Below are 24,100 nucleotides of genomic sequence, written 5' to 3'. Positions count from 1 at the left end.
TGGAAGTTTGGCTGACTGACCTGCAGTGCACACACGTCACCAAGACCTCACAGGCAGATCTCCACAGTTCCAGACACATTTCAATGCAATAAATATCCACAATAACCACTATTTAATGCAACTAACGGAATCAACACGTGAATTTATATCTATATAGATTGTCCCGTCACATCTGACGTCAGATCAAAGCAGAGATCAAAGGCTGTGGCACGCGCAATGGAAACTCCACCTGAATTAACACAGCAGGGACGAACTGGCACTGAAAAGCAGCTGTGGATGTCCCAAGCAGGACTGAGGGTGGATGACTGCATGTCGCTGCCGTGTTGAGATACCACTCTGCCCTTGTGATGATCGCTTTATTTATTTATTTACTTATTAATTCATTAGCGGAGAGCGACCGCATCACGCAGCCGTAATGAAAAACAAAACACAAATCATCATCTCTCTCTTAGTCCACCACAACAGCCTCGGTATCAGATAGTCAGTATATAGCCTACTACAGTATACTCAGCATCTCATCACAGAAAAAAAAGAGAAAAAAAGAGACGGACAGAGAGAGAGAGAGAGAGAGAGAGAGAGAGAGAGAGGGAGGGAGAGAGAGAGAGAGCGCGAGTCCTTTACGCTGATTTAATCCACATGGTCTGTGTTTATGTTGTGATTAGTGTACACCTGTCATCTTGCTTACATAGGGTTTGAATAAATGTGAGTTTCTTTATTAGTGTATTAGTTGTTTCTTACATTGGGCAGGGGTTCTCAGTATATCAGATCAAACCTGGTTAAGTATATTAGTAAACTCATTATTGGTCACTCTGAGCTCGGACCTCCGGACCAAAACAGCTGTTTCCTCCTGGGAGAGGTTCGGCCTCTGGCGTCGCTGTCTCCTCCGTCCATGTCCAAGTATAAAATGACAAACTTGCAGCGCGCATCACCCGCCGCGCAGTTAAAGGTGAGGAGAGGAGCTCCTTTGATTGGTGAAGATCTGACTCGGCTGTGTCAAACCCACTCCACGCCTTTCTCTCCTCCTCCTGTCTCCCTCCCGCCCTGTCTCCTCCCTCTTCACCGTTTGCGCCGGTGGGAGGGACGAGGGGAGGGGTTGCGCTAGTCTAAGTCTGACTGCGCGGCCCAGCAAACTTGCGAAATGGACCTGGGCCACACCCCGTTGGCGTGGCGAAGCTGCGCTGATGCTAGACTTCACCTGGTCGACGAAACTAGGGCCCAAACTGTGATTAAATAACAAGTGAATATGGAGGTCCAACCTGGAGGGCTCTCTCTTTTCTTCTTCCATTCACAGTCTCATTTTCTCCCTCTCTCACCCACTCCTCGTAATCAGCTGACTTCAAGTGTTCTGAAACCAATCAGATCTCTCCACAGTCTCAAGCAGCCAATCAAGTGGTTCCCTGTCATGCATTCAAACGTGCTCTCCTCTCTCCTGCTGTCAGCTTCCATCTCTTCATACGGAGGTGAATCACTGTGACCTCCTCCACTTCCTCCACCTCCAGTCTTCCAATTCATTCTCCTCTTCCTACCTTCAGGACCATCACCCATCACGATGGGTTGAACCACTAAAGACTCTTACGTCACTGACTTTTCCCCTCTCATTGACTCATTTATTCACACATTAAATGTGTAAATGGATGTTATTCAGCTCTTCCTACTTTCAGGACTGAGTCTCCTTTTTTTGAGCTGATTCTAACTTTGGTCAGAAGTTATTCGGGATGAGGGGAAAAATGGATACAGCATTGTATCACAACATTTTGCATGACAATATTGTATCGATATACAGACACCAAGTATTGATCTGAACAGACTAAGGCAGGCATGTCCAAACTATTCCACAAAGATCCGTGTGGCTGCAGGTTTTCGTTCCAACTAAGCAGCAGCGCACCAGACTGGACTCATTTAATTAACTGACCTCAGTCTTCCGACAGCTGATTGGTCAAACTGTGTTCTCTTGTTTGGTCTACCGAAAAAAGAGAATAAAGCATCTACCGAAAAAAAAAGAATAAGTAGTAGTAGAAGACATATGGTAGACAGAGAACTCTACGATAACACGACGATCAAAATAACATTTTTAAAACCTAGTACTGTATGTGTCTATTAGGGCTGTTTTCGACTAAGGATTTTCATAGTCGAATCTGATTCGTCAGATTTTGCCGTAGTCGACTGATCGTCGAACCTTTTTTTTTTTTTTTTTTTTTAGATAGCAGCAAATTTGCGACTTTTTCCGTTTCAAACAAAAGAGCTAAAACACCCCAAAAATATGGTAGGTGTAAAACAAATACCTTTATTTATTTTCCACACTTTGGATGATTTTTAGTAGCCATTGTGAGCCAGGGTATGCGTTTATGTTACGTTGCCCTGGACAACGCTCCTTTTGCTCGGACTGTGAGTCATCCCTCATCCCTCAACGTGGTGAAGGATAGCGGTGGTCGTGGACACAGAGAAACCGGGTAAAACATGTAGTATCAAAACAAACGGAGGTCAGAAGGACTCGACAATCCGTACATTACGTTAATCAATCCTGTAACACACACAGTGTGACCGCGGCACCGGCAGAGAGACAGACAGGCTGCAGAGGGACGAGATTACAGCTGTGACTCCCGACACTGATGGTGCGTTCATGACAACTCGGAAGTCGGAAAAAAACAAGTTCCTCTTCTGAAAAACTCTGACATGTCAAACTTTAGGATGTGTTAGAGACTAATTCATCTGTCTAACCATCAGAACTATTGACACTTGAAACGGTAAACACAGCTGATCCATCGAAAAAAAAAAAAAAATCACCGCTGGAGTTAATTTATTTTCCGTGACTGAAAGCAGGTTCTTGAATGTAACTCGGTCAAAGTCAGATGTATCCTCACAATGTTTTGCTGTTCTGTCAGGTCATGCATGATAAATGTTGACAATAGACTGTCAGACTTCCTTGATTTTAAACTTTGGCGGCTCTGCCCCTCGTCTTTTTGCCACTCCGTGAGTGTTCTGCAGTGACTTTGACGGTCCTACTGCTCACCTCCGCTCATTTGAAAAAAAAAAAAAAAACCTCCGCTCATTTAATTGTGCAACTGCAGTGGGTGATTTATTAATACGTAGTAAGAAGCTAAGACTACCATTTAAACGCACACATAATTTTGAACTCTTTATTAACAGAAAGTAGGCAGATTTTGTATCAAAATAGTCTTTTTATAACGAAAAAAGATATTCTATGTAACAATTTATGCTCAGCAGCCGTGGGCACCCCCATATAGTCAGAATGGTAGGGGTTAGATTCGACTACGAGGTTCATAGTCGAATCAGACCCCTCCGAATCGAATCGTCGAATCGTCGACTTTTGGAGGTCAGCCCTAGTGTCTATACTGCCTGGACAACAACAACAAGAGCAGGAACTCCCACAGTGGAGAGGCAGCTAATATCGTATTGCAGGGCCTCTGGTGATTCCCACATGTAGAAGTTATGAGCCAGTGTCTGAACTCAACTCCTGTCAGCGTCAGTGTCAAACCACCTGGATGACAGGTGAGGCTGATTTATAGGACATGGTCTGACTTAACTGGAGACCAATATGACCTGAATACAACTATTCCAACTGCCCAGTTACATAAGAAGCAGCTGCCACCAAATCTCTTCAGCTCTGCTGTGTGTGTGTGTTGGAGGTAGCCCCATACATGTGTGCTTGACTTGACACAGTAAGAGCAGACAACAGAAAAAAAAAAGAAAGCGAGCTGCAGCCCGAGTCCCTCGACTACTCACTGTAATTACTCTCACTATTTAGAGAGCTGTGAAAGCTTAATTAGACCAAGGTGATATTTCTGGCTTCCTGCTGTAGATCAGACTGAAGATTACATCTCTGTCAGTGGCACGCTCTCCGAGCAGCCGCTACAAGAGTTCACGACGTCGTTCAACACGACACAATTAACCAAGTAGATTTAGACGGACCTCTTTGGGGCCGACGATGAAATCCAAGACGCGGGTGACGTCGTTATTACACCGGGTGTAATATTAGGTTATCAAGCTTGTCAGTTAAAGAGTCAGTTTGAAGAATTCCTCAGTAACAATCTGAACCCAACGTCTGTCCCGGAGGAAATCACGTTAACACAGAAGAAGCTCTGATGATGCACAATCACTTCTGCCATCAAACATTTGTTCTTCTTCACATCATTTTAAATGATACAGATATTCAGAATATTAGTGTGTTTCTCAGGGACGTTCATCTACAGGGAGATAAAGAGAGAGAGCTGGAAGAAGACAACTGTGTAAGATGTAACGCAACATTTTTGATGTGACCTGCAGATGCACTATACACGCAGAGGTAAACCTGTGTGGAGTGTGTCTGCTCTCCAGGGAAACAGGGCCTGCAATAATAAGTATAAACCCCCTTAAAGCTTTAATAATGACACTATACAGAGTTCTGCTGCTCCCAAACCTCCTGATGTGTGCTGTACCTAGATCCTCATGTCTTATGTTGCCTGCGTGTGAGCTATTCAGAGAACATCTGTACATTGTAGCGGTGCCCCTGCACTTTTTTTTTTTCCAGATAATGCTCTTTTTATTCCTGAAAACTGAAATGCTTTGGTATTCAGAAGTGTTTTCTTTGGTTTGCAATGGAACAACATAAAAAGCTGAGCAGAAAAGTAAAATCTGACATTCTACACACAGAGTTCCAAAATGAACTGGAGAAAATTATTGGTCGCTAGTGTGATTCCTATACTGGCAGCACATGTTAATTGTCACAGGTGAGTTAAAATACAAATTAAAGGAGCATCACACGCTTGAAATCCAATGATTTCTTTCAGTTTTGAAAAGTTGCAATAATTTTCTCCAGTTTCTTTTCGAAGTTCTGTGTGTAAAATGTCAAATTTTACTTTTTTACTCCGTTGTTTGTGTTGTTCCATTGCAAACCAAAGAAATACACTTCTGAAAACTAACACATTGTGGTTGCAATGTTTTGCAGAGAGAAACGGGGCATTATCTGAAAATAAGTGCAGCGGTGCCAATATTTTTGGCCATGACTGTACAAGAGCATCTCAATAAATGAGAATATCATGTTCATTTATTTCAGTAATTCAATATTTAATATCTTTATTTCTTTTAATTGTAATGACTAAGCCATAATCATTACAATTTAAAGAGATCCCAAAGAGTTTACTTGATGTGGATGAATTACATTACCCACACTTGTTAATGGGTCTATGTATCATTTTATTTTGATATTATTATTTAGTGGTCAACTCGCCCAGCATTTCCTAGTTTCGGTTTCCCGGACGCTGCCCGGCGAGTTGTGGGAATAATGCCGCCGGAACGCTAGTTGGCATCGTTTATGGTCGGAACTACGACGGTATCTGATCGTCTTCGAACCTCCGACTGTTCTTGATAAATGAAAACATTCTTGGCAAATGTTTTCGCTTTCGTCCGTCTTGCGCCGGTCCAAGAATTTCACCGTGCGCGTGGAGGCTCATGGTAAATGTAGTGTGAAAACAAATTGAAAACAAAAATTCAGTAAATCAAAAAAATGTAATATAGTAAGTTCACTATTGTAACCTAATGGTGTCACACTCTAATCGGCTAATGAATTCTAACCACCTGCAAACGTTTAAATGGTCTCTTAGGGTGTATTCAGACTTGCGGCTTGCGGGCTAAAACGATACAATTGTTGCATTTTGATTTTGGGTCCTTTGTGTTCACATGGTAACAGTGCCAAATGGTCCACAAAGTTGTAAAGAAATGCCATGCGCAAACCAGCTGTTCTCTCATTGGTCAGAAATCTCATCCGGAAGGAGGAGGAGGTTTCCCTGGAAAAACAACGACCATGCAACATCAGCAGAGATGGTTGGCCAGGTTGTTTGTTTTTTTGAGTCAGTTGTGTCGGTTGCTGAGTTGATTACATTCTCACTGCTAACGAACCACTCCAGGGCTCGAATGAAAGCGAGTCGAAACCACCTCTTCTAAGCGATCTCGGCCCGCTTCTTTTATCCCGCATCTGAACGAGACTGCTGTGTTTACATCTGCCCAAACGAACCGATCTTTGGGGCTGCTCCAAACTAGCCATGCCTGAATACACCCTTATTCTGGTTCAGTAGCTCCACTATCATGGGGAAGACTGCGCTCTCTCAAAGTATGACTTTGTTCAGGAGTGTGCCAGATTTCCATAGAGCCTTCGGGGCAAAAACCCAGCTAAAACACACCGTAAACAGGCGTTAATATGTAGCAGAAAAACCACCCAATCTGGCAACACCTATCAGCTGTTTGGATCAGCAGCGCATGGAAGAGGCGGAGTGATACAGCGCGTCACAGAGCCTGTCTGTGTGGAGGAATACTGACCCAGATGGTTAGTAAAAGATAAACAGGGGTTAGAGAGGGAAGTCCAAGTAATTTGACATATTTGAGAATTCTATAAAATACTAACGCAATAGTATCTGACCTCTAGCCTCTGACCTGGATGATTGAGAACCTTCATGGACATAATACTTTTCCTACTTTCATCGCTACTTTTTGGGGAAAATAAAGTAGTAGGAACTAATACTGGTTAAAAATGCTAAAATAGTAGCTGTCTGTGGTTCAATATGGGCTGAGAACTATGAACTAGTTCAGTTTTGGAACCGTGAACTTAGTTCAAAATTTTGAATTATGAACTATGAACTGAACTAGTTCATTTTAAAATTTGTGAACTGAACTTTGAACTAGTTCATAGAAAGTGAACTTTTCCAACACTGTTTAGGGAACAATGGCAAATTGTCAATGGAAGGGTTCTGGGAGACTGAGAGAACATCTGTTGGAGGCTGTGACATCACATCAGCTGCAGTAGGACCTCAGGTTGGTCTACAATCTGTCCATAACACAAACATGCTGCTAAAAGAACAATAAGACACTTCATTGACAGTGAGTGAGCTCTTACTGTAGAGTGGTCATCTCCGTCAGAGATGGCTGCGTGGCTTTCAGGTAGCTGGCCCGGCGCGCCTGGATCTTGGGGGAGGGTTTGGGACTCCCGTCCGAGTCCCCGCTGTCGTCCTCGGCCATGGCTTTGACGTAGCTGCCACTCCTCATCCTCCGGCAGGGGATGTCGTCCTCCTTCCCCAGAGGAGAGAAGCCGCTCCACTCATCCTGAGGGACCTGGCGATGGGGCAGAGAGGACAGAGACGCGGCGTCAGGGGGACCCGCACTGCTGCTGTCCGAGTCCCAGCCACCAAACTGGCTACCTACACTGTCCTGGTGGTACATAGAGTAACACAGAGCCGACATGCAGGACCACAACACAACGTCTACAGTATAGCATCTACAAACACAGACTGGACTAAAAATGATGGCTGGTTTGTGTCTTCATCATCACACTTTTTCTTTACACACACACACACACACACACACTTTCCACTCACACTGCTGAGGGACAGTGTCGGCTAATTAGCATGAAGCAGGATGTGTGCGGGTCTGAGATTTCTCTCTGGCAAATTCACACATCTGCTCTCCTGGAGTCAGCTCGGTTCATCAGCACACTGCCAGACCGGTGGATGCGTGCGTTTGTGTGTTTACTACGCTTTGTAATACAAGCGGGCGGGGGGGGGGGGGTAAGACGTCCTACTGACAGTAACTGCACAAAGAAAAATCCATGAACAAAGTCACATGAAGAGAACGCAGCCTTGTGATTTCACAGTTTTCAGAAGTGACTTCACCCGAATGAAAACTATTAAAAATTAAAACAGCTTCTGTCTCTTCTTCAGTACAGTGGGAGCGAATGGACTTGAGTCTGTGCTGCTCAGACGACTTCAAACAGGAACTAGTTCTAATTGAAATGTAGTCGGTGTGGGATTAGTTAGCTGTTAAAGGGACAGTTCAACATTTTGGCAAATTGGCCCATTGCCATAATCCCTATAGTCATAGAAGTAGGTTCATTACCATTAATTGTCGGTGCAAGCTATTTTTAGAACGGCGGAGCAGAGCCGCGAGCTGCTCAGAGCTACGCTACGGAGGCTAATGGGATTTCTTGGTTTCCCTCATCAAACTCATCAAATACACAATCCAACAACTGCAAAACGCTCTGGTGGACAAGTTGTGACTTGCACATTCACCACGCTATGAGATAATAACTGACAGAGCTTTTTTTCGAGGCAAATGCAGAGACTGCTTTCTGAAAAACTGTTGAACTATCCCTTTAACTGTTTTTCAGATTTGAACCCCTGGTATAAACCCAGAGGTCACTCAAGCAGATTCCCCTTCACAGCCTCTGACTCTCAGCTTCATCCTATCAGTGTCAGAGAGGACTCATCTGTGTTTGGAACATTTCAGCAGTCAGTCAAGTTGCAGGCTGGACAGTAACTGATGAACAGCCTGAGGTCATAATGTCAAAATGTTTCATGAAGTAATGCTGCACCTTGGTATGGAAACATTACTGTTACAACTACTCATAGACAAAACTGTATGATAGATCGGATAAAGAAAGTGACAGGACTCTGTAAATAAAACATGAATAAATCCTGATAATTATCATGTTTTCTCTCTGTCTGACATCAGCAGTAGCAGAGGCTACAGTCCCCACTGCAGCCGGCCCTGGTTCGAAACCCGAATCTGGTGGCCCTTTGTTGCATGTCAATCCCCCTCTCTCTGCCTCCCATTTCCTGTCTCTCTCAACTATCCTATCAATTTAAAGGTAAAAAATCCTCCCAAAAATATACTTCACAAAAAAACATATTTTATATAAATGCTCCTGAAATGTCCAATATAAGTCCTGCATCTTTCCTAATACATAACATGAACCATATTATCCTATTCTTCTGTGTTTTATTTAAAGGGTTGGTCCATAAGAAGGTATTGTGGTTTTAAGAACCATAAAACTATTGTAGTGTAGTTTTTACATCTCCTCTTTCAGGCTTCTCTCTGGAGCTCTATTAACAACAGGTCAGTGACAACCAATCAGAAGAGAGGAGGCTCTGAGGCTCACGCTGAGCTGCTCTTTGTTGTGACATCACCAAGTCACAGGAAGTCCTGACAGCTGGTTTTAAGGCCCAGTGTCTGAATACAGGCTGTGGTCATTTCTCTGTGGACTGACGCTTTGATAGTTTCACAGTATTAATATAGAACCTAGAGCTGCTTTATAATCACACTACACATGGAAATACCTGTATATGAAGACATATTCTGCCCCTTTTCCACAAATTAAAATAGATCCCGGGTGTCTTAAAGACATGTCTGTGACATGCTTTGGTCAAAATACCCCAAGGATCAAACATCACATCTGGTTTCAGTGCCTGTCCCTTTAAATGAAAATGAGCCACTGCTCACCCCACCCCGCCCCCTCTACCGGTACAGGTAGGGGTGGTAAATTCGAAAACTAATGACATCATTGGATGACAACTGAGGGAACAGCTTGTAAAACCACATGGATTTCAAACTAGGGAGCCTGAAAAGTATTGTCAATTCTCACATTTTACGGCCTGAAAGCAAGACAAACACTTAAATATAAAGAGCCTTCAAAAAGTGATAGCCTATTTCCATTATATTCCCCCTTTGAGATCAACTGATTTTGATAGTTATAACTTTTTCAAGGACAAAATCAGAACTCTGGAGGATCTGCATTATCAATGCTATCACTGTCAGCTGTGTGTGATGAGCCAAATGGCAGAGAGACGATGGGCTAATCACTCAATTCACTTTGTGTCAGTAAATGACATCTCCATAAACCCTGCCTGTCTCCTCCTGAGTCCACAGACACCTCGGCTTCTCACCTGAACCCTTACTCTCCACAACGAGGCGTATGAAGTGTGAGGAGGCTGTGCATGATATACAGGTCATCTCCAGCTCGTTATCTTAATTAGCCAAACCTCATGAGCATGCTCACCCAGCCGGAGCCACTCCGGTCAAACCTGCGAGTGTTTCCCAGCTCCAGCTTCAGACTGGAGGCCAGAGAGAGACTCTGACAGACAATAACAGAGACAGACAGCAGGAGAGCTGCACCACTACTCTGACTAATTACATGTGAATCACTGAGGGAACAGCTCTGCTGGGATAAATGTCTCTCGCTCCTTCTCTCTGTATATGTGTGTGTGTGTGTGTGTGACGTCAAGGAGACACAAATGAGCAGTTTGGCTATAAAAAGCGAATGCGGGGAAAGGACCAGCTGCAGCAGCATCAGCAGCGGCTCTCACCCACGCACAGGCCTCACTTCCACTGCAGCTCGGCACTGATGTATCTGAGGAGCAAGTGGAGCTGCTGAGGCTGTCGTCAGGGCCGAGGCTAAGCTCTGGAGACACCAGGCATTTTTAACTATATATTATATATACAGTATATACACAACAACCATGTTTAAGAAATGAGCCACTCTGCATGTGACATCCATACAGCAGGTCTGCACACAGCACCCACGGTGTATGTGTGTGCTTCATATTACAGCCTGTACATTGTTTCCGTGGCAACACTTGGCTGTTTGATCGCTTCGGGCGGCGGCGTGAGAGATAACAGGTACTGCATCTGTGCTGCCGAGATGCTGGAGATAATCATTTTGCAGATTGAACAGATAGAGCCGAGGGCACCGGGAGGGATGGGGGAGCGGGGGCTTCGCTGTCGTTCTCCTCCTGATGCGACCACGTGAAGCTGCTCTTCACAGAACACTCTGAAGTTTAAAATGAATGCTCGCTCTCTCCTCCTACTTTTTTATGCTTTTAAATCTTGGTCTTTGAGCTTCAGAGAAACTTTTTTTTCTTCCTTTTTCTAAAAACTCTTATGAGCAGTTCAAACAACCGTGCAACTTAACCTTAAATAAGTCGAACCATAAGCAAATGTTAAAGTCTGCATAACCCTGTTATCACCTCGACACAACCATCACTATGGCAACAGATGAAACGATGCTCAGTAATAACATTGTTAAATAATAAAAGCACAGTGGAACAAGAAGAGTGGCTCTGATGGCAGATCACAGATCAGCTCACACATTCTGTTTGGGATGAATCTCTCTCTCTCTCTCTGTGAGGTCAAACAGAAACCAATGAGCAGTCTCTCTGACCTTTTTAGTCATGTGGTGCGACGACTTGTTGGTGTATGAACATACTGCCGCTGAAATGTGACAGGGTAAGAGACGTTTGCCTCTGGATGTTCACACTGTTCACAACACTGTGATCTGATATAAGTCACACTCTCATCCTGCTTCTCTCACTCCAGCCTGGGTTTGGGTGATCATACACTCGCTCATGTGAAAGAACATATTTACACCCACCTGTCTGGAGTTTTTGGATGATTTTTGCATCACTTTAATTGAACTTTAATCTTAAAGGGATAGTTGAACATTGTTGGCAAATTGGCCCATTGCCATAATCCCTAAAATTCTAGCAGTAGGTTCGTTACCTTTAATTGTCGGTGCAAGCTGTTTTTAGAACAGCAGAGCAGAGCCGCAAGCTGCTCAGAGCTACGCTACGGAGGCTGATGGGATTTCTTGGTTTCCCTCATCAAACTCATCAAATACACAATCCAACAACTCCAAAACGCTCTGGTGGACAAGTTGTGACCTGCACATTCACCAGATAATAACGGAACGTTACGAGTTTTGAGGCAAATGCAGAGATTGCTTGCCGAATAAACTGCACCTGACGAGAACACGCATTAGTGGTTTTGCATAAATTTACTTCGAAAACAACTCTGTCTCGTAAAGTTCCGTTATTATCTCATAGCGTGGTGAATGTGCAGGTCACAACTTGTCCACCAGTGTGTTTTGGAGTTGTTGGATTGTGTATTTGATGAGGGAAACCAAGAAATCCCATTAGCCTCCGTAGCGTAGCTCTGAGCAGCTCACGGCTCTGCTCCGCTGTTCTAAAAATAGCTTGCACCGACAATTAAAGGTAACAAACCTACTCCTCAAACTGCAGGGATTACGGCAATGGCCCAATTTGCTAAAATGTTGAACTATCCCTTTAAGTATTTCATTAGCTGGAATACATCCTAATGAAAACTGACTGAAATTTATAGCACAAACCTTATCAGAATTTGTAAATGTATAATAGATGTATGTGGTGAATTTATGGAACAATCTTGAGGATGAATTGAAATTATATGAGACATTCCAAAGATTTAAAAGTCTATAAAATCAAATCAAATCAAATAAGATAATTGATAAATATAAGCAAACAGTTTTTGGTTTCTGGGAATTAGGTAATGTTGTTTGATTGTTGCTTGGGCAAATTGTTGACTGGAGTTGTGTATTCGATTGGTATTGTTGCCTTTGCAAAATCACAATGGAGGAGGAAATTATAAGTCAGCTAGTTGTAAAATAGGTGAGAAGGGTAGGCGTCGTGAGCTCTTAGCTTCAGCCGACACCTTTTATATTATAAGATATGTTACTGTATGTGCATTGTACTCTTTGTTGAATGACATAAATAAACATATAAATCTACTAATCAAAACAATCAGACTTGTGTTCTATATGTGTCTGTGTCTATATGAGTTTCCCAAATGCTTCCATCAGCTCAAATCATAACCTCCATGATCATGCGTCAGTGTGTTTGTCTCACAGAAGCTCAACATTGACTTTGATCTAGTTTTAAGCCTCACACACTTTTTCATCTCTGTATTTGGAGCAGATGAGTCTGGATGTGAAGTTCTCAGAGAAACAAGCTGAGTAGATGTTAGAGTGCTCAGCTCCAGCTGCTGGAGACGTCCAGCTGCGTCCACTGAAGAGCATCAGTGACTCACTGAGTCAAACTGTTTTATTTTAGTGTTTTCTGCTGGCTTTAATCTCCCGGTGTGTTTGTAATGGAGAGGAGGACTCCTGAATGTTTCACAGTGTTACCCGAAGGCATCTTTTATTACTGTTTTGACGGAGACATCCACTGGAGGCAGCAGTTACAGACCGTGTTTCAACAGATCAACGTCCCATCGTGACACTGTCCTTAAAGGATAATAACTGTTTTTTACAATCTGGATTTCTAGCATAAAATACGATCATTTACTCACCCAGATAACTTTGGTGTCATTACAAGTCGTTCCGACGAAATTAGATCCAGCCGAGAGCCGCGTATATCCATATAATGCGAGTACACGGGGCAGCGCAATGCAGCCTCTAAATAACACATTATCCGCTGCAAAACTCGTTCATTTCACCAATATTTTGTTATGATACGCTAGTGCTTTTCCCCTCTGAGTCCAGGGTTAGCTGTTATCAACATCCGGGGTCTGTAGGTTGACCTACTGACCTCTGACCTGGATGATGTCGTCTCATTCTGATAATAATCATTCCACTTCGGCATTTGGGTCCATTTTTAGCTCAACTAGCCAGAGCTTTAGTGAGTCCAGGTTGAGGAGAGGAAGCCTGTGGAAGCTGAACTTCATCCAGCTGCTCATTTTATTCTGACAAGTCAGAAACACGCAGAAACGAACCGTAGCATTAGCGGTAGCAACAAGCCGCACCGCGGTCGGAGATGACATCATCCAGGTCAGAGGTCAGTAGGTCAACCTACAGACCACGGATGTTGATAACAGCTAACTCTGGACTCAGAGGGGAATAGCACTAGCCTATCATAACAAAATATTGGTGAAATGAACGAGTTTCACGGCAGATAATGTGTTATTTAGAGGCTGCATTCCGCTGCCCTGTAGACTCCCATTATACAGATATACGCGGCTCTCAGCTGGAGCTAATTTCGTCAGAACGACTTGTAATGACACCAAAGTTATCTGGGTGAGGAAATGATCGTATTTTATGCTAGAAATAAGGTCCAGATTGTAAAAAACGGTAATTATCCTTTAATGACACAATATGAATATTTGAGAAAAGTATAGTTCTAGCTCTCAGTCTCATAACTATAAGGCTATCCCCATTGAAAGCTGATCCCCTGTCAGCTTTAGGACTTCATTTGCAGACTGAGTGAATTCCTGTGTGTGTGACAGCTGATGAGAGGAGCCACACAGACACAGTCTAAATGATCTGTGTCTGCCCACACAGGTCTACTCCTGAAACACACCACACTGCCCATGATCCTGTTTGTGCCTCTCATGTAGCCTATTAAGTTACCATGGAAACCACCGCTTTTCTCTGAAAGACCATTAATTGGCTTAAAAAACTTTTTTTTTGTCATTCAGAGGACACAATATATTGTAATCCACATTTCACAACAGTCTTTGGGGGATTCTGCTGTTTTTAAAATAACCCTCAGGAGACACTGATGTTCCCTCTGGGACCTGATGAACATTTTTGCTCTAGTGCAGGTCGACATAAAGGTGTCATCAACTCTCAAGTGATTCTGTTTTTAATCATCTTTACTGAATTAATTTGATTTATTTCTGACTTTCTGAGGTTGTATACGTCCTCAGAGCTTCCAGATGTTATTCACTGTGGAACATCTGCGCTGAGTATGTTGAAGGTGTATTGGACTTATCATACTAACTCACCCCACACTGTCCTGAATATACCAAGGTGACAGGTGAACAGGGACATAGTGGATAAATCTATGATACAAATATCAATTGTGTCGGTAACTCTGATGTGTCATACATGTGTACTGTGTAACAGGATCACTAAACACACACACACACACACACACACACACACACACACACACACACACACACACACACACACACACTGAATCACAAGGTTATACACAGCACAGTACAAATAACACATCAACAACAGTAGTGGTGCTGGGGAGGTCATTTAACTCTAACAAGACAAGATGAGCTACATCAGTTGACTCCTCAGAGATGATCAGAAGTGACCACAATCAGAGCCTGAGTGTGTTCTGTTGATAATCAGCTCTGACATGTAGCTTGTAGCACTGAAAACCAGACTGAGGACAAATCCTGTAGACCAGAGTTCAACAGCAAACTGGGACGGCAACTCCCGGAAACTAAGGCCACACGAGCCTACACACATCTAAATCTGAGCCAGTACATCAGCTGATACACAGTACTGATCCAACACTAAAGATAGCTAACAGTTGTACACTACTGACCTTGTATGAGTGTGATATGAAGATGGCTCAGGTTAAACTGACTCTAAAAACATGAATAGACACATGAATGACTCTTTTATTATCTAATCAATAAATCTCACAATGGATATCTCTTCCACACACTCGTGCTGCTCCTTCATATCAAAGCCTCACTCACTCAATATTTACTAAGTGGAACCTTGAAGGGATAGTTCTACATTTTGACAAATTCGCCTATTACCATAATGTCTTTAGTTTTAGAGGAAGTTAATAATTACCTTTAATTGTCGGTGCAAGCTGTTTTTAGATCTGAGGGGCAGAGACGCGAGCTGTTCAGCTAATGCAACAGAGGTGAACGGTACTTTCGCCTTTCCCTCACCAAACTCATAAAATACACAATTCAACAACTCCAAAACGCTCTGGTGGACAAGTTGTGACGTGCACATTCACCACACTGTGAAATAATAATGTAATATTACACAACGGTGTGGTTTACAAGGCAAATGTGTAACTGGAACTACATTCCAGACAGAGCTGCTAGGCGGAGTGATTTCAAATACACAAGTAGTTCTGAGTATTTGCTTCATGTATCGTAATGTTACATATCTATACGTTATCATTTCATAGCGTGGTGAATGTGCAGGTCACAACTTGTCCACCAGAGTGTTTTGGAGTTGTGGGATTGTGTATTTGATGAGGGAAAGGCGAAAGTACCATTCGCCTTGGTAGCGTTAGCTGAGCAGCTTGCGTCTCTGCCCCACCGATCTAAAAACAGCTTGAACCGACAATTAAAGGGAATGAACCTACTCCTAAAACTATTTTACAGAATTATTTATTACAGAAGGTGAATTTGCCAAAATGTTGAACTATCCCTTTAACATTGTGCTAACTGCTAGCTGCTCACTCATAACATGACACTAGTTACGGGATGTCCTGTTCTCAGTGCAGTACGTTCTCTGTAAACCTGCCGGCAACAAGAGGAATGAGAGGAAGTGTATACCAATGCTCCAATCTGACTAACCACACAGGGACATTTTTAACCCTCTAGGTTGCCACGGTTACTAATGTAGCCACATAATGAATAATATAATAACCAATGTGGCTTGGTTAGGTTTAGGAAATGTGTTAGAGTTAAATTAAATGCTTTCGCAGTATTCAAGAGTCTTTGTTGTCATGGCTACTATGATAACAACAATTTTTTTATACTATACCCATTTCAAGCTCTGTGTTGTTGTTGTTGTTGTCTGATGTGTGTTGTACTGATTATCTATTTATTGTGTATTTATTGTGGGCCATGTAGGCCATACAAACCACGACAACCTGCTGCTCAAAATGAATTGCCGCTTGTAGGATTAATAAAGTTGTTTTGAATATGAATTTGAATTTGAATTAACTTTGAACATCCATAGATAAACAACTGATTTCACATCCACCACCTCTGGACCCTGACAGTAAGAAGTCATTATTTTGTGTGACCGTGTCCTTTAAGCCTTTTCACTGCCGTCATGTGATCACTGGTACAAGTTTATTCAGCCTGACTCCAGTTCGGTACAGTGGCAAAGAGAGGGCTAATGAGCTCAGCTAAAATCAATAAACTCAAATCCCCCTCTAATCTTAATTGTGTTGAATTACACTGGTTAACTGCCACAGACTCGCAGCCTCCCCTGCTTCCTGTGTACTCTGTCGTTAAACACCTCCCCAACACTTCAGCAGCACTTCAAACGGCAGCACAACACAACACAACACGGCACGGCACAACAACAACGAGCCAAGAGACACACAAAGACTGAGGAGAGGCACAAGAGCTGGCAGAGAGGCAGGAAAAGGGAAGCACTACTAAATTAAAAATGAAGTCTACAAACAGGAGAGGATGTTGTTCTTCATGAGTTCATGTCATCACCTAGCATTCAGAGAGTAAGGCTGCTACTGGCTCTGCACTTACTTCTCTCTTCAACTCAAAAGGAGGACAGAGGAGGAAGAGGAGAAGGAAGAGGGAGGCTCTCCAAACCAAGAGGAAGTAAAAGGAGGTGGAGGTGGTGGGGGGGTGGGGTCGGGTTGATAGGAAGCGTGGGGGTGAGTTTGGAGGGGTGGTGAGTGAAGAAAAGGCAAGAGGAGGGGGGGAGTGGGTGAGTAGGGGTGGGGGAGTGGTGGAGGAGAGGGAGGAGGTGGCAGTGGGGGGGTGGGGGGTGGGGGGGTTCTCCGGAGATCAGAGTAAATAGACTGGTGGTGATAGGGAGCAATGTTCCTCTCCAAGGCTGTGGACGCACTGTATGTGCACCTGTCCCTGCTGTGATGACGGAGCTGTGGAGTGGGACCAGGCTGATCTCGACCAATGGGCCGACTCATTGGTCCAATGATTCTATTTACATGTGTGAAACAGCAGCAGTGTGAATTTATCGTGGAAGCGGTGGTGCATGCTGACAGGTAATATACAAATATGATAAATAAATATGGCTCTAAATATGAGCTGGCTAATCAATGAAGCAAAATTGATCAACCACTAATAACACTAGCTACAGCTGACTGATAACTCTACTGATGTGAATAAGAATCAGCTTCACATGCTTACTGACCTGGTGCCAGTCAGAAGGAGGAGGTTCGTTACCTTTAATTGTCGGTGCAAGCTATTTTTAGAACGGCGGAGCAGAGCCGCAAGCTGCTCAGAGCTACGCTACGGAGGCTCATGGGATTTCTTGGTTTCCCTCATCAAACTCATCAAATACACAATCCAACAACTCCAAACGCTCTGGTGGACAAGTTGTGACCTGCACATTCACCACACTATGAGATAATAACAGAGCGTTATGAGTTGTTTTCGAGGTAAATTCATGCAAAACCGCTGACGCATATTCCTGTCAGGGACAGTTTTTCAGCAAGCAGTCTCTGCATTTACCCCTAAAACAACTCTGTCTCGTAATGTTCCATTATTATCTCATAGCGTGGTGAATGTGCAGGTCACATCTTGTCCACCAGAGTGTTTTGGAGTTGTTGGATTGTGTATTTGATGAATTTGATTAGGAAAACCAAGAAATCCCATTAGCCGTTCTAAAAATAGCTTGCACCAACAATTAAAGATAACAAACCTACTCCTAAAACTATAGGGATTATGGCAATGGGCCAGTTTGCCAAAATGTTGAACTATCCCTTTAAAGGAAATTAAGGGGCATCGTGTAGCTCTCTCTCTGTCTATCCTATCAATTAAAGACATAAAAGCCGCCAAAAAAAACTCAAGGAATTAAATACATTTAATAGTGATCACTAACCCTGTACAGTAGATTATATCATTATGTACCGGTATTTATATTTATATGATCTGAAAGCTGTGTGTGAGCTGACTGTGTGTACCGTTCATATTGTGTGTATATGATAATTCAGTGTGTCCCCAGCCTTAGACAGTGATGTCCAGTCGTGGTTAATCTGCAGTTTTCATTCCAACTAAACAATGAACCAACACACAGACTGACTGAGGTAGAAAGGGACCCCGGTTGATAAAGTCAGGGACGTCCCGGCTCAGACGTGAGGTAAGCCCTGTCTGCTCGTGGATCTTAACATGACCAGATGGGTGTGATCTCAAGACTAGGAGGTGCTGAGTTTTTCCCAGAATGCCTGATTGCCTAAACTGTTCCAGTACTGTGGAATTTGAGTGGCACAGAAGAGCCCCTGAACATCTTTATAATTTAAGACCTCTTAAAAGCAGAGAAGCCGTTAGCTCATCCTGCTGACTCCCTGTCTTCAGGACACGTCAATACATTTATCCACTGAAAGAACCTCAGAGGCTGCGTTTCTGATCACTGCCTGGTTCAGGGTGAAGTGAGTGTTTCTGTTGGACTGCAGTAAGCAGTCATTACTTCATGACACCTTGCAAAAGTATTCATACCACTTGTACTTTTCCACATTTTGTCATGGTAGAACAACAAATTTAAACGTATTTTATTGAGATTTGATGTGATAGACCAATACAAAGTTGCGCATAATCGTGAAGTGGAAGGAAAATGATACATGATGTTTAAGATTTTTTACCAATCAAAGACCATATTGAACTTTTTGGCCTACTTGCACCTGAATACACTATCCCCAGTGTGAAACATGGTGGTGGCAGCATCAGGCTGTGGGGAGGCTTTTCTTCAGCAGGGACAGGGAAGCTGCTCAGAGTTGATGGAAGATGGATGGAGCTAAATACAGGACAATCCTGGAGGAAAAGCTGCTAGAGGCAGAAAAAGACTTGAGACTGGGATGGAAGTTCACCTTCCAGCAGGACAGCCATCCTAAACACAGCCAGAGCTACAATGGACTGGTTTACATCAAAGCATATCCATGTGTTAGAGCGGCCCAATCAAAGTCCAGACCTAAATCCTATTGAGAATCTGTGGCCAGACTTGAAAACTGCTGTTCAAAGACGCTCTCCATCCAATCTGACTCAACTGCAGTGTGTAGATGTGCAAAGCTGGTAGAGACACACCCCAAAAGACTTGTATTGAATTATTGATTCAGGGGGGTGAATACATAGGCTATGCACGCCACACTTTTCAGATTTTTTTTTGTAAAAAGTCTTCAACACCATGTATAATTTTTGTTCCACTTCACAATAATGCGCTACTTTGTGTTGGTCCGTTACATAAAATCCCAATAAAATGAAGCGAAACCTGCGAGCTAGTTCAGGCCAACTTGAGCTGCGCTGCATCACTCACATGACATATCTAACACAATCATACACACCCTAACAATTTGGCGGTCTATTTAAAGTCCCCCTCCTGCGACCCTTTTTGGTTATTTTAAAACATTCTCTGTGGTCTTTAAATTGTGATTATGAAGTTTTTAGCCAAAATCACAAAACCTGGGCCATTTCCCAGGGCTCTCCTTCTGCACAGCACCAGCAGCTCATTAGCAATGCACCTCTGGAGGGTGGGCGGAGACTGCGCTGCTCTGCACCCGCCGAGCCACCCCCCCCGCGCTCGCTGACAGCTGGACATTGTACATTTACCGATTCAGCGCAAAACTTCAGCGTAAAACTGCACACTGGGATTTAATCCCAGACTGGAACATAGTCCTTGCTCACAGTGCAAGCTGCTCTACCAGGTGAGCTATACCTGTTATACCTTCATGGCTACACCGAGCTGTCAAGCCTTTCACCTCTGAGCCAGATGCAGAGCGGGGCGGGTCTCCCTGAAACTGCCAGTTTGCGTCCGCCATTGGTTCACAGCAATTTGAAGGCAGAAAAACTCAGAAATGCAATTTTGCACTTCCTTTTCTGCTGATATGTCCTCTAACATCAGAAAAATGCCACAGGAACATGTGAAAAGCACGAAAAACACGATTTTCATGGGAGGGGGTCTTTAAAAATGGGTGACTTATCCATCATCCTCTTTGCCTGGCTATGACACAGCAGCATTGCTCAGCTCTACTACCTGTAGGCTCCGAGTTAAGATATTCGCTCATCACTCTCATATAGACCGAATCTCCTTGTTGTTTACAACTACTTCCGGGTAGAAAACCAGCACGCAATTTGAATGAGAACAGTAGGAACGAACAAGAGTTTAGCTATCATGTCTTTCACGCTGTATCACCATTTAGACAAATCTGAAATGATTGAAGAAACATTACTATTTCTCTGTGTGTTTTGTGTTGCTGTGTTGTATTTATTCAGTTTGGGGGAACAGAAAGCATCAGTGGCTCAGCTGACAGGAACAGCTAACGGCGGTAGCAAAGCTAACATCAGGACGTCAGCTGTTAAAACACTCTCGTTGTCGGACACGACATGAAACTACTCCAGTTAGCTCAGTCATACGTTGTAACTAAGATATCCGCTGGAGAAAATATTTTTTCATGGACCGTTTATTGAGTCACCGAGTTATTAAAGTTAAACAGGTAACCGTTAGCCCTGCTAATTTTATGATAACCATGACTAATTACAAAAATGTGCACACATAAATAGTAGTGTTTGTCCAATCATTGGTTTTATAAACTTTACAAACATCAGATTAGTCTAAACGGTGATATAGTGACATGAAAAATTAGATATAGCGAAACTCTCATCCGTCACTATTGTTCTCATGCTGGTTTTCTACCCGGAAGTAGTTGTAAACAACAAGGTGATTCGTTCTATACTTTAATGAAATCCTATTCTCAGGGAGTGATGAGGTCGAAGCCTTGACACCAAACCCAAATGCATAATGAAGCTGCAATAAGCATTTTAATTGTGAGTTGTCTGACTGAAAATAAGTTTGTGGTAACATGACAAAATGTGGAAAAGTTCAAGGGCATTAAGACTTGTTGGCATTGGGGTACCCTTAAACTACCACATCATTCCTGCTGAACTACTGAGTGCTGTACCTGTCTTGGAGCTCATTACTCACTCCTAAAAACTGGTCGGCTCGGTCCAGCCGAGGTCTGAGTCTATTCAGGGACGTGTTTGGTTGGACTGAAAACCTGAAGCATCTCAGGACTGGAAACCGCTGAGTTAGAGGAAACATTGGTGAGGAAAGTAAGTCGTGGAGAAAAGGGGGTCAACAAAGGTGGGGGGAGGGGGTGAATCGACTGGTTTTGGATGGGAGTCGGTGAGGGATTATTTACCTGTAAGAAATGGCATGAGCGCTCCTGCTGCTGACTGCCCTTAGATTTGACTAGAGCTCTATCTAGGTTTAGGTTACCGGATCCTGCGCCGGCTCGTGGCTGGTTGTGGCTGCTGTTGTTGGTGTAGACCTCTCGGGCCCTGCTCACCGTTAGGCTGGATGACCACGCCCCTTTCTTCACAAGGGGCCCGTCCACAAGGCCCAGCGGCAGCAAGGGGCCGCTTCCTCCACCGATACCGCCACCGCCGTTATTGCTGCTACCACTAACCGGCACACACGCCGACGACGCGGACGACGCGTACTTGACGTCGTTGTTGCTCCGGGACACTTTGAGTGCTGGGTGGTGGTGGTGCGTGTGGCCATGGTGCGCGTGGGTGTGTGCGTGCTCGTTGAGCGTGCCGTAAGGGTCCATCATGAAGTACTGCTGCGACTGCGAGGAGGAGATGCTAGGGAGGGGAGTCTGAGGGAACTTGTCGGGGGGGTTGTTGCCAAGGTACCGGCCCATCGTCATGGCGATGGGCGAGGGGGACATGGAGGGCGAGGGCGAGGGCGGAGGTTGGTGGTGGTGAGGGTGGTAGAGACACAGCTCCCGTTCCAGGTTGTCATCGGAGCTCCAGTAGCCGGAGCCCGGAGCAGACGCTGAGCCGTGGAGCTGGTGGTGGTGGTGGTGGTGGCTTCGATGCTTGGGCTCCGCTGATCGACAGCGCTCGCGGCTCTTGCTGCGCTTCCGGTGGCGCCCTCCCACCGGCGGGGTCTCGCCCTCCGGGCTGGCCCTGGAACCACCACCACCACCTCCTCCGCCACCACCGCCACCATTAACGCTCCCGTTATTGGCGCCCTTGGAGGACTGCGTGTGGTGCGGGCCCTCCAGTGAGTGCGACTTGGTGAAGAGTTTCTGGACCGAGTGGACCAGGTGGCGGATTCTCCCCGGGCTGTCATTGTTGTTGTTGTTGGCGGGCCCCACCACCATCCCCCCACTGTGGGCCAGCACTCCTCGTTTGTACTGCAGTGTGTGATAACCGTCTCGGGAAAAGGACGGCTGACGCTCAAACGGGTCCCCGAAGTTTGCCGGGACCCGGGTGGGCGTTTTACCTCCATAGCCTCCTCCAGCTCCTCCTCCTCCTCCTCCTACATATGGTACCATGGCCATACACTCATCCTTTACCTCAGGATGGTGGGACGAGGAGGTGGAGTGGCACCTCCGAGGGAAGGTTCCGTAGGGGACGATGCTGTTGCTGTCAGAGGGGTATGGGGTGCGCTGAGCGTTGTAGTAGGACAGCTCAGTTGGATGCGGCATGGGGATGGGCACAGGCATGTCCATCTGACTGATCAAATATGGCTTGCGGTCAACGTGGTGACCCAGTGGATCGTACGATGGCTCATAGGAGACCACGTGATGGTGACTCCGACTACTGGACAGGCCCTTCATGACAGGGAGAAGGATGGGTGGATGGAAAGAGGAATGATATGGATGAGAGATGCCGGGCGGGCGGGCCTGTGGTCAGCGGAGGGCTGCCGAAGACTGTCCCTGAGAGGAGAGCTGCAGACTCTGGAAGACAGGGAGAGAGAGGAGCAACAGGGGAGAAGAGTTAATGCAGGAAGGCAACAAAGTCCAACATAAACAGGTCAAACCGCGAGACTGACGGAAACTCCGATGCGTCGGGACACGGCCCACTGGGTTTAATTACATGATGTTAGCGCTGGAGATGTCGAGAGCTCAGAGCGTGTGTCCCAACGGCGCTGCGTTGATGGGACCAGACATCTGTGCGTCTTTGTACTCGCAGTGAAAAGCAACCAAACATCACAGTCCTCTGAAGATGTCTCTCTAAAATCCCCTGCCGAAGGATAAGTGACATCACAGCTGCAAGTTATTCCTTTCAGTAGACTCACAGTATTACAGTATGATGGTTAACACACTGCTGTCTGATGGTCTGTTAGAGTTGGAGCAGTGTGCATCGATACAGAAGTTGAGAAAGGCCAATTACAAATTTATTGTGTTAACGTAATCAGAGCATGGAATCAAGACAACAGAATTTTAAAAAGAAGATAGTATTGTAACCTCTGAGGCTGGAAAATAAAGAACATGAAGAATCAAAAATTGCAGTTCCTCTACCGACCACTAGAATGAGTCTCCAACAGTGAGTCACTTTCCATAGACTCTCATGTTAAAATGTCCAACTTTACAACAGAAATAAACATGTTTACAGCCTGGTACAGAAACAGTTTGGTCTCTACAGTTAATTTACTCCCTCATAGCTCGTCTGCTCACATTTTGTTAAGGCCTCAAGAAATGTATAATTGAGGGTGTGGCCTCTTTGAGTCACAGCTGGGTGAGTGTATGCTTGCCACAAATTGACATGCACCGAAGTCTCAGGCCTTTACTGGGTACTTTTGATATTGAGTTTCTCTTCCGACATTTCCGAAAAAATTCACATCCATTTGGCTATTATATCCATGACTACCAGTCATACCTTCTGTTGTAAGAGTGGCATGGGTGACCCCTTCAGGGAGTAGCACCTTTTGCAAGCACGAATCCATTACTCTCAATGTAGGCACATGTAAAGCGCGCTCATAACCCAAAGCGACACTATAGCGGCACACATGCAGCAAGCACATGCATGTCATGTGATAAGA

General features: G+C 44.5%; 1 protein-coding gene across 6 annotated transcripts in view; it reads right to left on the bottom strand.

Moving 5' to 3' along the window:
* LOC146970573 (disks large-associated protein 1-like) overlaps positions 1-24,100 on the bottom strand; it is a 199,689-nt gene that overhangs the window by 65,889 nt on the left and 109,700 nt on the right. For 5 of the 6 annotated variants that reach the window (XM_085804365.1, XM_085804364.1, XM_085804366.1 and 2 more), the window contains 2 exons: positions 21,468-23,015; positions 6,887-7,101 (listed from right to left, as the gene is read on the bottom strand). In XM_085804365.1, coding sequence (XP_085660491.1) covers positions 6,887-7,101; positions 21,468-22,895 — 1,643 coding nt within the window. In that variant the 5' untranslated portion in view covers positions 22,896-23,015. The remainder of the gene's footprint in view (positions 1-6,886; positions 7,102-21,467; positions 23,016-24,100) is intronic. The other variant, XM_085804367.1, reaches the window with a different exon arrangement.

This window comes from Trachurus japonicus, chromosome 17, assembly GCF_045865225.1.
Source record: "Trachurus japonicus isolate A0001 chromosome 17, Traja_1.0".
Taxonomy (NCBI): Eukaryota; Metazoa; Chordata; class Actinopteri; order Carangiformes; family Carangidae; genus Trachurus; species Trachurus japonicus.
The sequence above is the reverse complement of the archived record's forward strand: the minus strand, read 5'-3'. Positions and strand labels throughout refer to the sequence as shown.